The 14,196-nt window shown below is 44.7% G+C and overlaps 1 protein-coding gene across 1 annotated transcript in view; it reads left to right on the top strand.

Moving 5' to 3' along the window:
* LOC117354482 (oocyte zinc finger protein XlCOF6-like) overlaps nt 1-10,518 on the top strand; it is a 53,017-nt gene extending 42,499 nt beyond the window's left edge. Inside the window, exon 5 of the mRNA XM_033932114.1 lies at nt 5,523-10,518. Coding sequence (XP_033788005.1) covers nt 5,523-7,189 — 1,667 coding nt within the window. The 3' untranslated portion in view covers nt 7,190-10,518. The remainder of the gene's footprint in view (nt 1-5,522) is intronic.
* The last annotated feature ends 3,678 nt before the right edge of the window (nt 10,519-14,196 follow it).

Here is a 14,196-nt window from a genome sequence, read left to right as displayed (position 1 = left end):
ACATATTGCTTCAACTAGCTCGCTGCTCGAGCGCAGCAGGTTGTATATTTCAGGGTTGTCTGCGGCCCTCAGGTTAGACTCCTTGGAGGAGGTGGTCACAGGTCACTCCGCTTCGGTTGCGGGGGACACCTGTTTGCTTCACACAGGAGTTCAGGGGGACACTCCTTTCCACTTTGGTCTTACAGCCTGGCCATTGAAAAGTCGAGGCTACAGCGTAGGGGATATTCCGAGCAAGTTATCTCTACTCTGCTGCAGGCAAAGAAGAGGTCTACCTCTACGACTTATGCTAGGATCTGGCAGGTGTTTGAAGCTTGGTGCATTCAATTAGAGATTTTTCTCTTTCAGACTTCCCTGTCTCAGATTCTTTCCTTCCTGGAAGAGGTGGTTGCTAAAGGGTTGGCCTACAATTCCATTCGGGAAGATGTCAAGTTTGTCCATAGGGTCTCACCCAGATGTGATACGTTTCTTTAAGGGGGTGAACTGCATTAGGCTGCCATTGCGGAGGCCGTGTCTGGATTGGAGTCTGAAGGTGGTCCTTGGAGGTTTGCAAGGGGTGCTTTTGAGCCTTTGGATAACGTGACATTCAAGGATGTTACCTTTAAAGGCGATTTTTTTCTGGTAGCCCTGGCTTCGGCCAGGCGGGTATATGAGTTGCAGGCGTTGTCCTGCAGGGATCCATTCTTACGTTTCTCGGAGGCCGGAGTTTCGATTCGAACAGTTCCTTTCTTCCAAAAGTAATGTCTCCTTTTCATATCAGTCAGGTCCTCTTTCTACCGTCCTTTAAGGAAGAGGATTAGGGGGTCGAGGTTTCCTGCCCTGCATTTGCTCGATGTAAGGAGAGTGCTCTTGCACTATCTTCAAGTTACTAATGATTTTCGGAGTTCGAATCACCTCTTTGTGCTCTTTTTGGGTCCTAGAAAGGGTTTGGCAGCTTCCAAGGCCTCAGTGGCTCATTGGGTCCAAGAGGCTATCTCTTCTGCTTATTTGTTGGAGGGTAAACGGTTGCCATAGGCTCTACATGCTCATTCGACAGGAGCAATGGCTATGTCTTGGGCAGAGTCCAGGGGGTTTTCCCTGGAAGAGATTTGTAGGGTGGCCACTTGATCGTCTTCCAACACGTTTTCTAGGCATTACTCCTTAGATATGGTGGAGCGCTTGGAGGCGTCCTTGGGTGCTTTGGTGCTCGTGAAGGCGGCATGTTTGCCCCACCCAAGTTGAGGTGGCTTTGCTACATCCCACTAGTCTCTGGAATCATCTGCTGTCGACGCTAAGGAAGGAAAAATTATGTCCTACCTGTTAATTTTCTTTCCTTTAGATGCAACAGATGAATCCAGAGCCCCACCCAATAGGTATTTTTCCATGATTTTTTTTCTCTTGCAGGTGAGGTTTCATTTTTAGGGGTCAGGATTTCTTTTGCTTATGGGAAAGAAGTTTGTTAGGCTACAACTTAATTATCCAGATACTTGGACATTAAGCGATACTGACTGGAAAGAGGGACTCCATCCAAGACATACACCCGCGAGTCAGTTCTCTGTCTCCACCTGCTGGTAGATGTGTGCTATCCCACTAGTCTCTGGATTCATCTGCTGCATCTAAAGGAAAGAAAATTAACAGGTAGGACATAATTTTTCCTTCCTATGGATGGGCAGACTAAATTGTTTTTCTTTTCTTTTAGTTCCTTTTCATTTTTGTTTCAAGGGCAAAGAGTGAACTATTTGGAAATAACCACCATCAATCCACAACGGCATTTAATGAACTTCAAAGTGCCTAATTTTTTAGCAATCTTTTTTTTAATGTTTAAATGATTTTTATTATTCCAGCAGTAAGAAGCAAATACAAACAGTAGTACCATTCAGGAAATAACATTTTCAACAATATAAGCAGTTCCCCTCCCATCCCCCCCTCCCCTCCCCTCCCCAAGAATCCATGGCCAGTCCAACAGCTGAGAGTGGGAATAAAATCTTAAAGATTCAAAAGTCTACTGCAAGCACGCAGTGTGAGGTCCTGCCAGAAGTGCTCCCACACCTGACAAAATTTGCGACCCGGGCCAAGAGTCAAGTCTCCCACCATGCGTCTCTCCAGTGTTTCGTGCACTATCATTAGGGATCTCCATTGTGTATATGACGGGGGATCACAGGAGAGCCAGTTGGTGAGGATGGCTTTTTTTCCCATCAAAAGGGTGCAATCTTTTTTTTAAACTAATCTTTTTTTTCTGTAATGAGTAACTGCTACCTCTATGGTCTTCAGTTCCAGCCAACCACCAGCTAAATTATTTGAAGGCTTTTTTTCTTTTCTGGCTTTTATTCATCATCAGACCTTAGTTTTTTAAAGTGCTTGTGCTCTATACTCTATCTTGTGCAATTCATTGAACTTTTTATAAAAAGCGTTAAAACTTTAGCTATTTCTTAATTATTTTTTGAACCTCGGGAAGCTAAGCTAAAGCGGGGAAGAGGAAGTGGGTCAGGGCCTGCCTGGGGGGTGAGGAGGAAGAGGCTGGGGCCTGCCTGCTGCCTGCCTGGGGGGTAGATAGGGAGGAGGGAGAGACTGGGGCCTGCCTGCCTACCTGCCCTCCCTGCCAAATTAAAAATAGGGTGGAAGGAGGGAGGGGCCGGGCTTTCCTGCTGCCTGCCTGGGAAGGGGGAGGTCTGCCTGCCTGGGAAGGGGGAGGTCTGCCCGCCTAACTACCCGCCCGCCCTGTCCCTACCTGCCTGCCAGCCACTAGGCTTGCTCTGTCCCGGCCCACCACTAGACCACTAGAGGGGGAAAAGGGTACAGAGCTTGGCAAGGAGTGTGGGGTTGGGTGCAAAGCCTGGCAGAGAGAATTTGGTTCAAAATGGGTTTTTTCTTGTTTTCCTCCTCTAAATTTAGGGTGCGTCTTATGGTCAGGTGCATCTAATGGAGTGAAAAATACGGTACTTTCGTAAGGTTACAACTAAGGGAGAACTACCCTTATAGGCGGAACGAGGTTTCCTTGTGAGCTTGGAATAAAGAGCAAAAAGCTTACTTGAAAGATTTTGAGATAGATTGAGTTGTTTAGAAAAGTCTTTTTAGCTTTATCTAATTCCATCACATAAAAGTTATATTGCAGTGTTATATTTGTGCCATTTTGTGCTAGGGTCGTTCATATTTACAGATCTGTGATTTAAGCATCTGAAGGTCTAGATGAGACCAAGGATTAGCTCACCAAGATGTGGAAACATATTTAAGGGGTGCTATCCCATCCAGAAAATTAGTTAAGGAAGTGTTCCGAGTAGAAGCTTGGTCCTCTGATGAAAGAAGAGAAAAGATTTTTCTGGGAAAGGGATCATAGAAACATAGAAAATGATGGCAGAAAAGGGCCACGGCCCATCTAGTCTGCCCACACAAATGGCCCACCCCCTAACTATCTCCATGAAGAGATCCCACATGCCAATCTCATCTTTTCTTAAAATCTGGCACGCTGCTGGCCTCAATTACCTGTTGTGGAAGATTATTCCAGCAATCAACCACCCTTTCGGGGAAGAAATATTTTCTGGTGTCACCATGAAATTTCCCACCCCTGATTTTCAACGGATGCCCTCTTATTGGCGTGGGTCCTTTAAAGAAAAAGAGATCTTCTTCCACCTCGATACGGCCCGTGACATATTTGAACGTCTCGATCATTTTTCCTCTCTCTCTGCTTTCCTCAAGTGAGTACAGCTGCAACTTACCCAGTCGTTCCTCATACGGGAGATCCTTGAGTCCTGAGACCATCCTGGTGGCCATTCGCTGAACCAACTCAACTCTCCACACATCTTTTTGATAATGTAGCCTCCAGAATTGTACACAGTATTCCAGATGGGGTCTCACCATGGATCTGTACAACGGTATTATGACCTTGGGCTTACGGCTAACGAAACTTCTACGGATACAGCCCATGATTTGTCTAGCCCTGGTTGAAGCTTTCTCCACTTGATTGGCAGTCTTCATGTCTTTGCTAATGATCACCCCCAAGTCACGTTCTGCTACAGTCCTTGCTAGGATCTCACCATTTAGGGTGTAAGTCCTGCATGGATTTTTGCCGCCCAGGTGCATGACCTTGCATTTTTTGGCATTGAAACTTAGTTGCCAAGTCTTTGACCAATGCTCCAGCAGGAGTAGGTCCTGCGTCATACTGTCGGGCATTGCGCTTTTGTTGGGCACTGTGCTTTCATCTATTGTGCGGTTGCCTACTATGTTGCATAGTTTGGCGTCATTGGCGAATAATGTAATTTTACCTCGAAGACCCTCAGCCATCATCTATCATAGGCAAAATCAATAGGTAAATATCCACGAGAACCAGAAAGTGATCAGACCAGGGTATTGGGAAGGATAAGTGAAACTTTGATCATTTATGGGAGATCACTAAATCTAAGGTGTGACCCGCCTGATGAGTTGAAAAAGGCGTGAATTATTGTAAGCCTAAGTCAGATAAGAATGTGAGGAAGTTGGAACTCTTAAGATGTGATGCTGGATCCACATGAATATTAAAGTCACCTACGTAGATTAATAAGAGATGGGAATCTAGTGATCGTATCTGCAATGGCTTGGTGAACCTTATCCCATTCAGATGCACAGAGAGGAGGGCAATAAACTAATTATAGGTGGCTGGGTGAGAAGAAAATTCCAGTAGTAAAGCTTCTGAATAAAGTACAGAGTTAACAGATAGCTCCTTTGCCTGAGACTTGGGTGAAATTGCCAGTTCTTAAACCTGAGAGGCAGCATTGTAATAACAGGCATAGCACCTCCTCTCTCGGACGCAGTAAAGTCTCTGTGAGGCATAAGACATCTAAATGTTGGAGCTCTTAGTAGATCTTTAATAAGGTCCGCTTAGAAGTCATGGTCTGAGATTGGGTGTTGTAGAGGAGTACAACGAAAACAACAGCAACGCAGGGAATGTAAAGACAGCAGGCAAAGTCCCAATCCCTCCTGAGAGTTCACCCCAAGGAGCAAAACCTGATTCAGTTTTAGAATCACTCTTTGGCGAGTAGAGATGACATGTTTGGGTCACATGACTTGCACTCGGGGAAAGTTCATTCAGCAGCATTCACTAGTAAATGGTCCATCATACAAGCAGCAGTAGCAGCGCTGACCATCCCAGCACGATCCAGGCAGTGGTGGAGTCAGGTCAGACCCTGAAATTATGCGAATGTACAGTGGGGGACATTCAATGCCAGTACAAACATAGCTAACTAGACAAGTAAGACCGCTTAAATACCAGTCCTGTGTCCAGTTAGCTATGTGGGAACTGCACTGAATACCAGCTGTAACCACACAGCTTCCAGCCATCACCCATGAACCAGATTTTTAATGCCGGTGGCCAGATATGTTATCAGCTTTATAGAAAATGCTCAGTGCCTCCATCTGAATATTGACCCATAACAATTCACCAATTGATACAAGAAGGAATAAAACTAATTACAATACTTATAAAATCTTTAGATAACAATGCACAAAATAATTCAAATGAGAGAGAAACATTCTATATCTTAATATTATGATAAAACCTTTTTATCTTCAAACAGGTTTAAAATGTCTTCAGAGAATCCATGAAAGTGGGAGAAAATTTACATATGCAGAATGTGGCAAAAGTTTTAATCAGCAATCAGATTTTAAAAAGCACAAGATGATTCATACTAGAGAGAAACCATATACTTGTTCAGAATGTGATAAAAGCTTTAATCGGGATTCAACTTTAAAAATGCACGAGAGGATTCATACTGGAGAGAAACCATATAACTGTCCAGATTGTGGCAAAAGTTTTATTTGTCAATCAGATTTTAAAAAGCACAAGAGGATTCATACTGGAGAGAAACAATATACCTGTCCTGAATGTGGGAAAAGTTTTAATCGGCAATCAGATTTAAAAATACACTTGATGATTCATACTGGAGAGAAACCATGTACCTGTTCAGAATGTGATAAAAGCTTTATTAAGCAATCAGATTTAAAAAGGCACCAGAGGATTCATACTGGAGAGAAACCATATACCTGTTCAGAATGTAGTAAAAGCTTTAATCAGCATTCAACTTTAACAAAGCACAAGATTATTCATACTGGAGAGAAACCATATAACTGTCCAGAATGTGGGAAAAGTTTTATTGGCCAATCAGATTTAAAAAAGCACAAGAGGATTCATACTGGAGAGAAACCATATACCTGTTCAGAATGTGGTAAAAGCTTTAGTCAGCATTCAACGTTAACAAAACACAAGAGGATTCATACTGGAGAGAAACGATATACCTGTCTAGAATGTGGCAAAAGTTTTATTCATCCATCAGATTTAAAAGTGCACAAGAGGATTCATACTGGAGAGAAACCATATAACTGTCCAGAATGTGGGAAAAGTTTTATTCGTCAAACAGATTTTAAAAAGCACAAGAGGATTCATACTGGAGAGAAACCATATACCTGTTCAGAATGTGGTAAAAGCTTTATTCGGGATTCAACTTTAAAAATGCACGAGAGGATTCATACTGGAGAGAAACCATATACCTGTCCTGAATGTGGCAAAAGTTTTAATCAGCAATCGGATTTTAAAAAGCACAAGAGGATTCATACTGGAGAGAAACCATATACCTGTCCTGAATGTGGAAAAAGCTTTAATCAGCAATCGGATTTAAAAAAGCACAAGAGGATTCATACTGGAGAGAAACCATATACCTGTCCTGAATGTGGCAAAAGTTTTAATCAGCAATCGGATTTAAAAAAGCACAAGAGGGTTCATACTGGAGAGAAACCATATACCTGTCCTGAATGTGGCAAAAGTTTTAATCAGCAATCAGATTTAAAAATACACAAGAGGGTTCATACTGGAGAGAAACCATATACCTGTTCTGAATGTGGCAAAAGTTTTAATCGGGAATCAGATTTAAAAATACACAAGAGAATTCATAATGGAGAGAAACCATATAATTGTCCAGAATGTGGCAAAAGTTTTATTCGCCAATCAGATTTTAAAAAGCACAAGAGGATTCATACTGGAGAGAAACCTTATACCTATTCAGAATGTGGCAAAAGTTTTATTCACCCATCAGATTTAAAAGTGCACAAGAGGATTCATACTGGAGAGAAACTATATACCTGTTCAGAATGTGGTAAAAGCTTTAAACAGCATTTAACTTTAAAAAAGCACAAGTGGATTCATACTGGAGAGAAACCATATACTGACCAGAATGTGGTAAAAGCCTAAATGGAAATCACATTTGAAGAGATACAAGAAGGTTCATACAGGTGATACAGAAAAAAAGTGTATATGAACATCTAGGAGTGGTGGAAGGAACAATTATTAAGCAGACATTCCTGAGAGAAAATATTGGTAGAAAATATTATAGAAACAGTTTTGAGGATGACAACAAAACAACCAGTAAATCAAAGAAACATATGCTGATAACAGTACGAAACACACCCAATGAAACAGCCATCAATGTCTGATCATGCAATTTCAAATGTAAGTTGTAACCCACTTCCACCCATCCCAGCCCCCCTCCCGATGCTAATTCCACCGGACATCCCTATGCTGAACATGACGGACCCTGCAGCAGAGCCAGCCCCTAATGTACTTCACAAAAAGAAGAGTCATATAAATAATTCCTACCCAACCCCTATCCCCCCACCCCACCCATCCCTCCATCAGTGTACAGCTACCCATCTCCCACCAATCCACCCCTGTGGCAATTTGTGCATTACTATATAACAACAATGCTCCACCAACCCAATACCTGTTTCTCCCATCATGTCTCCACCACCTGTGAGCTCAGTTCATTCTACAAAAGACTACGGCCTCTCGGGCTCAGGCTACTAACCTAGGGATCCCAGGTCTCAAGGAACTGGATACGGCCCTTCCTGGAACTCTTTGCATCCAAAGCCTCCTATCCGACCAACTGATGAACATCTGCCCTTCAGCACAAGTAGGACGGGGGCTCCATGGAGGCCCAACTCTTCAGGATACTGCTCCAGGCCAGTAAGCTCAGTATGCTACACAAATGTTTCCTACCTCCCGGCAAACCTAGATATATCCCAGGGAGGTCCAGCACTAGTTGTTTGGGCATTCCCGCAATATTAAGTCCCAATGTATGTCTGATATAACCTATGATCTCCGCAAATATCCTTGTATGTGTGTACACCACCAAAACATAAGTGCCAAAGTTCCAGCAGCCTTCCCATATTTAATACACACTTTGCTATCAATCTCCCCCCCCCTCACACACACTCACTATAGAATAACTGCTGTTGGGAGCAGTATGCCCGTGAGAGCACCCTAAAGTCACACTCCCGAAGGGACGCTGCTTTCGTTAGCTTGAGAATGTCCTTTATTTGTGCCTGCATATCCCAGGTGTCCTGCAATTGCAGTTCCTTCGCCCACTCTTTTTTAATAAAAGTTCCACTGGTTGGCAGGGGTCAGAGTTGCTATTTCCTTATATATATTAGAGATCAAATTCTGCTCTCTCAGTCCCACCCTGAAAAACTCCCAGAGGCGAGCCCCCCAAGTGTGTACTTAAGGGAATCGGATCTAATGTTGCCCAGAAATGTTTTAGCTTGGTATAGGCAAATCTGTTCCCCCCATTGCACTCCTGCTTTGCCTTACATGCTGTCTGGATCAACTAAATCTCCCGCCTCAGTCAGACCACATTCCAATTTAGTCAGTCCCTCTCTCTCCCAGCGCTCAAACACCCTGTTCTTGTTCCCAGGAGGGAATAGCGAGTGTACTCTCAATGGTATTAAGTCGGTGACATTCGGATGCCCCTCCATCTTCCTAATCAACCATCTCCACAACGCCACAGCTGATTGCACACTAGACTATCTTTAAATCTCTGGGGCATCTGTAAAAGGGAGGAATAACTGTCTGGGGCATAATATAGACACAGGAGTGTACTGCTCTGTTTGTGCAAGCCAATTACATAAGCGTTTCAACAGACATGCATAATTATAATTATGCATATTAGGCATTCCCAACACTCCAAGTGCCCAACTCCCCATCAATTAAGACAGTCTGAATTTAGGTTTTTATACGCCCAACAAAATTGTGCCAACATTCTATTCAGCGTGGCCACATCTCTCTTCAGGAGTTTAAGGGGAAGAAGTATCTGCAGCAGATATAACCATTTTGGCATTATGAACATCCGATCCAGATTCACACGGGCAATTGGCGAGAGCGCCCGCCAGTGCTCTTACATTTGACCAGTCTTCCGCAGCAGCCGGATCACGTTCATTATATAAGGTCATCGCATCTATATTCATCTGTACTCCCAAGTATCTAAAGGAGGCCGATGCCCATCATAAAGGGAAGTCCGGCCCCTCCCCATCTGTCTCTGCATTTCACATCCGAGGGAAGTACCTCTGATTTAGACAAGTTGAGTCGTAACCCCAAATAATCCTTGAATTCCTTCACCACTTACAAAAGTGCAGGCAATGAGCGCTCTGGCTCTGAAAGGTATGCCAAGAGGTCATTCGTGTAGGCCGACAGCTTAAACTGTCGCTTCCCCATCGGTATAACCGCAATCATCGGCATCGACTCCACATATCTAATAAACGGGTCCGTTAGTGCAAACAAAAGAGGTGACGGGGGCACCCCTGCCTTGTTCCCCTACAGATCGAAAACGGCTGTAACTCCCGACCGTTGGCAATAACGTTCGCTCTTGGAGATGCATAGAGGGCTCACAGTCCCAATAGGAAGCTCCCGCCGAACTCATTCTGCTCCAACGGGAATACGTGGTGAAATGGTTAGAGCACCAAGAAAATTGACCGTGGTCCCTCCACAGAGTAATATCGAAGAAACAAAGAAATTGTGGAGAGTAAATGTCCAAGATGAAGGCTTTATTCAAACAAATAAACCTCCCAGTTGACCTGAACCCCCCCAACCAAGACCCCCTAAACTGACCCCTCCCCTTCCCCGCTTTTTCAAAAATCGCAGGACAGATGCCCACTCCCTCCTGCCACCAGATGCCCCACAGCCTCCACTGAACTACTCCCCAAACCACCCTGTACCTCTACAGTAAGATGACAGAAGGAGAGATGCCCAGTCCTCCTGCTTGCAGGCCTGCCACTCCAAAATGGAAGGCCTTCCCAGGCCCCAATTAGCTCAGATGCCTTAGGCCCCTCCTAAGGCTCAGACTGGCTCAGGCACTTAAGGCCCCTCCCAGGGGGCATCTGGGCCTTAGGCACCCTGCCTGGTACATCCTGGGATACAGAGGGAGGAGCATGCCTAAGGCCCCTTCCCTGGTCATTTAAATGCCACAGTTGGAGAATGTTCAAACACATGGAAACAGCAGTAAGCTGTTTTCAACATCGGGTCGGTAAATTTGGTCGGTTGCTAAACCAGTCAAACTGATTTAGCGACCATCGGTACGTGATCGGAACATTTAGTGTAACTAGCCCTAGTTTTCAACTTAAAAAGATAGAGGTGAAGTAAAGGCTGCTTTGTTTACCTCATTGGAATGACTACGAGACGGCATTGTATGTTCCAAAAACAGACCATATTTGTTTATTGTTAGTATAAAAACTTACAAAATTACAGCAGCAAAGGCATAGCAGAAAAATATATTGTCAGTTCAGAATATGCAATGGAGAGAAGAACTTGCACCCATATGCTTAGCAGGAGGCTAGCAGTTCCCCATAGCATAAGTAAGTGAATCTCTCTGGCTCTACTTGTGATGCACATGTTTTTTTATACAGAGAAATTCTTCCTTTGTTCTAAAAAGCACATCCCCGAATTCTGGTCATGTAATTCCCTATTGGTACAAAAATATATACCTAACTATTCCTCCCCCCAGTCCACGCCTCTCTCACTTCCCCCCCCCCCCAGGAAGCGGGCCCTTGCAGAAACAGAGAATTCTTAATGAACTTTCTTCCTCCAGCTCTGAAATCCTTATCACCTTGCAGAGGCTGATTTGTGGTTTTACAACACTGTATATCTTCAGCATGGTGTCCTTGTAGACAGTCTTATGCAGAAAGTTGAAACAGATGCAAGGATGACATTCCAGCATCCTGGCCATGCTTGGATCCCATGGCTTGCTTCAGAGACAGGCACCAGGCCCCCACATCCCTACTCTCCCTTCATTCTTCAGAGGTTGTTACTTGTTATAGGTGTTTTATGGCTTTTTTCAGGGTGCCTTGCATATGTTAAGTACTCTTGCATATGTCATACAGTACTGATAAAGGCTCAACACAAATGAACAGTGGCCACCGAACCTTGGAGAAGTATCCTTCTAAGGTAGACAAGAACTAGACCAGCAGGGTTAGCATTTCAAAAGGATACATGCGTTCACAGATAGCAAAGTACATGCTGTTCCATCTGGTTAGCTTGTAAAGGAAGGCTGTTTTAGGCTGTGGGAAAATATGTGTTAAAAATGTCTGTAGGGTACAGCATACACAAGTGAGGCCAGTATGTCCAGGTGATCCATCTGTATGTCCAGGAGTAGTATAATGGGTACACTTCATGTCAAAATGATTGACAGCTGTCAGAGATAAGGATCGACCAATCAGCGTTCACTTCTGGGTTAAGCCCCACCCACACCACGCCCACCCATTGCCCCGCCCCACTCTTCACCCATGCCCTGCCCCTCCCATAGGAATGAATGGTGGTAGCCCCGCTCATGCCCCACCCATGGCCTCGCCCCCTCATGTCCCACCCCGGAAATGCACTTTTTGATGACATCACCGGAAATGGGGGCGTATTTGACCCCGGAAATACGCTTTCTGTTGACATCACCTTGAAATGGGAGTGCCTGCCCTACCGGAAGTGCACATTCTGATGACATAGGCGGAAATAGGGTAAATGAAGCGACGGAAATGCGCTTTTCTGACCACATAGGCGGAAATAGGGGAAACAGACAGTCAAAACCCTCCCGGAAATGATGTGGCTAGAAAAAGAAGTGTCTTTATTTTAACAGTTTTTAGTTAAAAGACAGGATTTAAGAGCTCATGGATAGAGCAGATCACAAAACAATGCTAGGAAGTTCTTTTTTACACAGAGAGTGGTGGACACATGGAACGCGCTTCCGGAGGGTGTGATAGGCCAGAGCACTTTACAGGGGTTCAAGGAAGGTTTGGATAGGTTCCTGGAGGATAAGGGGATTGAAGGGTACAGATAAATCTAGAGGTAGGTTATAGAAGTGGTCAGAAACCACTTCACAGGTCACAGACCTGATGGGCCGCCGCGGGAGCGGACCACTGGGCGGGATGGACCTCTGGTCTGACCTAGAGAGTTGCGCGGGGACAGAAATCCCACCCGTCCCCACCCGTCCCCGTGAGGAATCCCTCCGTCCCCACCCGTCCCCGCGAGGAATCCCCTCCGTCCCCACCCGTCCCCGCGAGGAATCCCCTCCGTCCCCGCGAGGAATCCCCTCCGTCACCATCCTTCCCTATAAACTTCAGAAATAGTTATTTTATTTAATTATGCTACTGAATTAAAGGCTCTGGTAGAGACCCATTTACAAATAAGCAAAGAGACTTTATTAATTTGGAAATATTAATTGGGAAGAATACATACTTTGTAAATGGGTTTCTACCAGAACCTCTAATGTAAATATAAAATATAAATACTCAGCTGATGAGAACCCACAAACTGTCAGCTGAGGACTTCCTTTGCAGTTGGCCGGGGGTCCCTTTTGCCAAGCTTGGTAGGCAGCAGTAGCGTCCCTGAGTCACAGATGCTGGCACCTCAGTGGCTCATGGATGCTGCCAGCGACTGCTGCGCTTGGTGGAGGAGAGTTCTGGCCATCTCTAGAGGAGGTCCTCTGCTGGCGGTGCTTGGGGATCCCCACCAGTCACAGCAAGGGTCAACAAGTACTTCAACACTGTAGAAATAAAACCAGAAATGCATTTCCTTTTCTTTTGAACACAAAACAAAGACATCTGCCATATACATTTCCCAAAGCTAACATATTTTAGTCAATAAATTCCGTTTTTTACCTTCGTTGTCTGGAGACTTATTTTTCCATAAAGTTGGTCCCAGTTTCTTTTTTCCGCTTTCCCATCTTCTGTAAATTCTTCTGTTGCTGTCCATTGGTTCCCCCTACCATGGTCCAGCATTTATCTCTTTCTCATCTTTTGTGCCTGCCCACCAGCCCCATGCCCAACATTTCTCCTTCTATCACCCCTCTCCAACACTATGCCACATCTCTCCCTCCATTCCCTTCACCACTGTCCAATATTCCTCCCTCTTGCATCCCTTTCAATCTGTCCCATTGTTCCCTTGCCACATTTCTCACTCTCATCTTTTTCTTCCCTATCACATTCTGTACCTTCCTCCCTACGACCAAAAATTCTCCTCTTTCTTCCATTTGCCGTGTGTGTGCCGTGAGGGAGGTCTGGTGCCCCAGAGTAAGAGCAGGGGTGCCCACACTTTATGGGCTTGCGAGCTACTTTATAATGACTAAGTCAAAATGATCTACCAACAATAAAATTAAAAAAAAACACAAAGCACAATGAAAGGCAGAGAAAATGTTAATTATTCATATTCCGGGTTTTTTCAAAGAGGTCATGGCAAATGACTCTATGCAATGTCACCTCGGTAACAAAATACAAAAATAGACAAATACACCCCCTCCCTTTTTACTAAACCACAATAGTAGGTTTTAGCACAGGGAGTTACGCTGAATGCTTCGCGCTGCTCTCAATGCTCATAGGCTCCCTGCGCTAAAAAACGATATTGCGGTTTAGTAAAAGGGAGCCATAGTGCAAAATATAGACAGCAGATATAAATTCTCAAAACAGACACATTTTGATCACTAAATTGAAAATAAAATCATTTTTCCTACCTTTGCTGTTTGGTGATTTCATGAGTCTCTGGTTGCACTTTCTTCTTCTGACTGTGCATCCAATCTTTCTTCCTTTCTTTCAGCCTCCTGTATGTTTCCTCTCCTCCAGACCTCATTCTCTCCCCCAACTTTTTCTTTCTGTCTCCCTGTTCCCCCTTCTTTCTGTCTCCCTGTCTGCCCCCTTTCTTTCTTTCTCCGTGCCCTCCCCCAAGCCACTCGGTTTGCTGCCACCGCCATCGGGGAATAGCCCCCAAGCCACCGCTGTCCCAAGCTTTCCCTGCAGAAGCGTCGCGCTGACCAGCATTCCGCTCCCTGACGTCAATTCTGACGTAGGAGAGGAAGTTCCGGGCCAACAAGGCATTTCTCCTCATTCCATCCAGCCTGAGCCCCATCTCTCCTTGATCCAGCATTTCCCTTCTGTGTCTGTCAGAATTACCAT

The sequence above is a fragment of the Geotrypetes seraphini genome, chromosome 2 (genome assembly GCF_902459505.1).
Source record: "Geotrypetes seraphini chromosome 2, aGeoSer1.1, whole genome shotgun sequence".
Lineage (NCBI taxonomy): Eukaryota > Metazoa > Chordata > Amphibia > Gymnophiona > Dermophiidae > Geotrypetes > Geotrypetes seraphini.
This window is presented reverse-complemented; position numbering and strand designations above follow the sequence as displayed.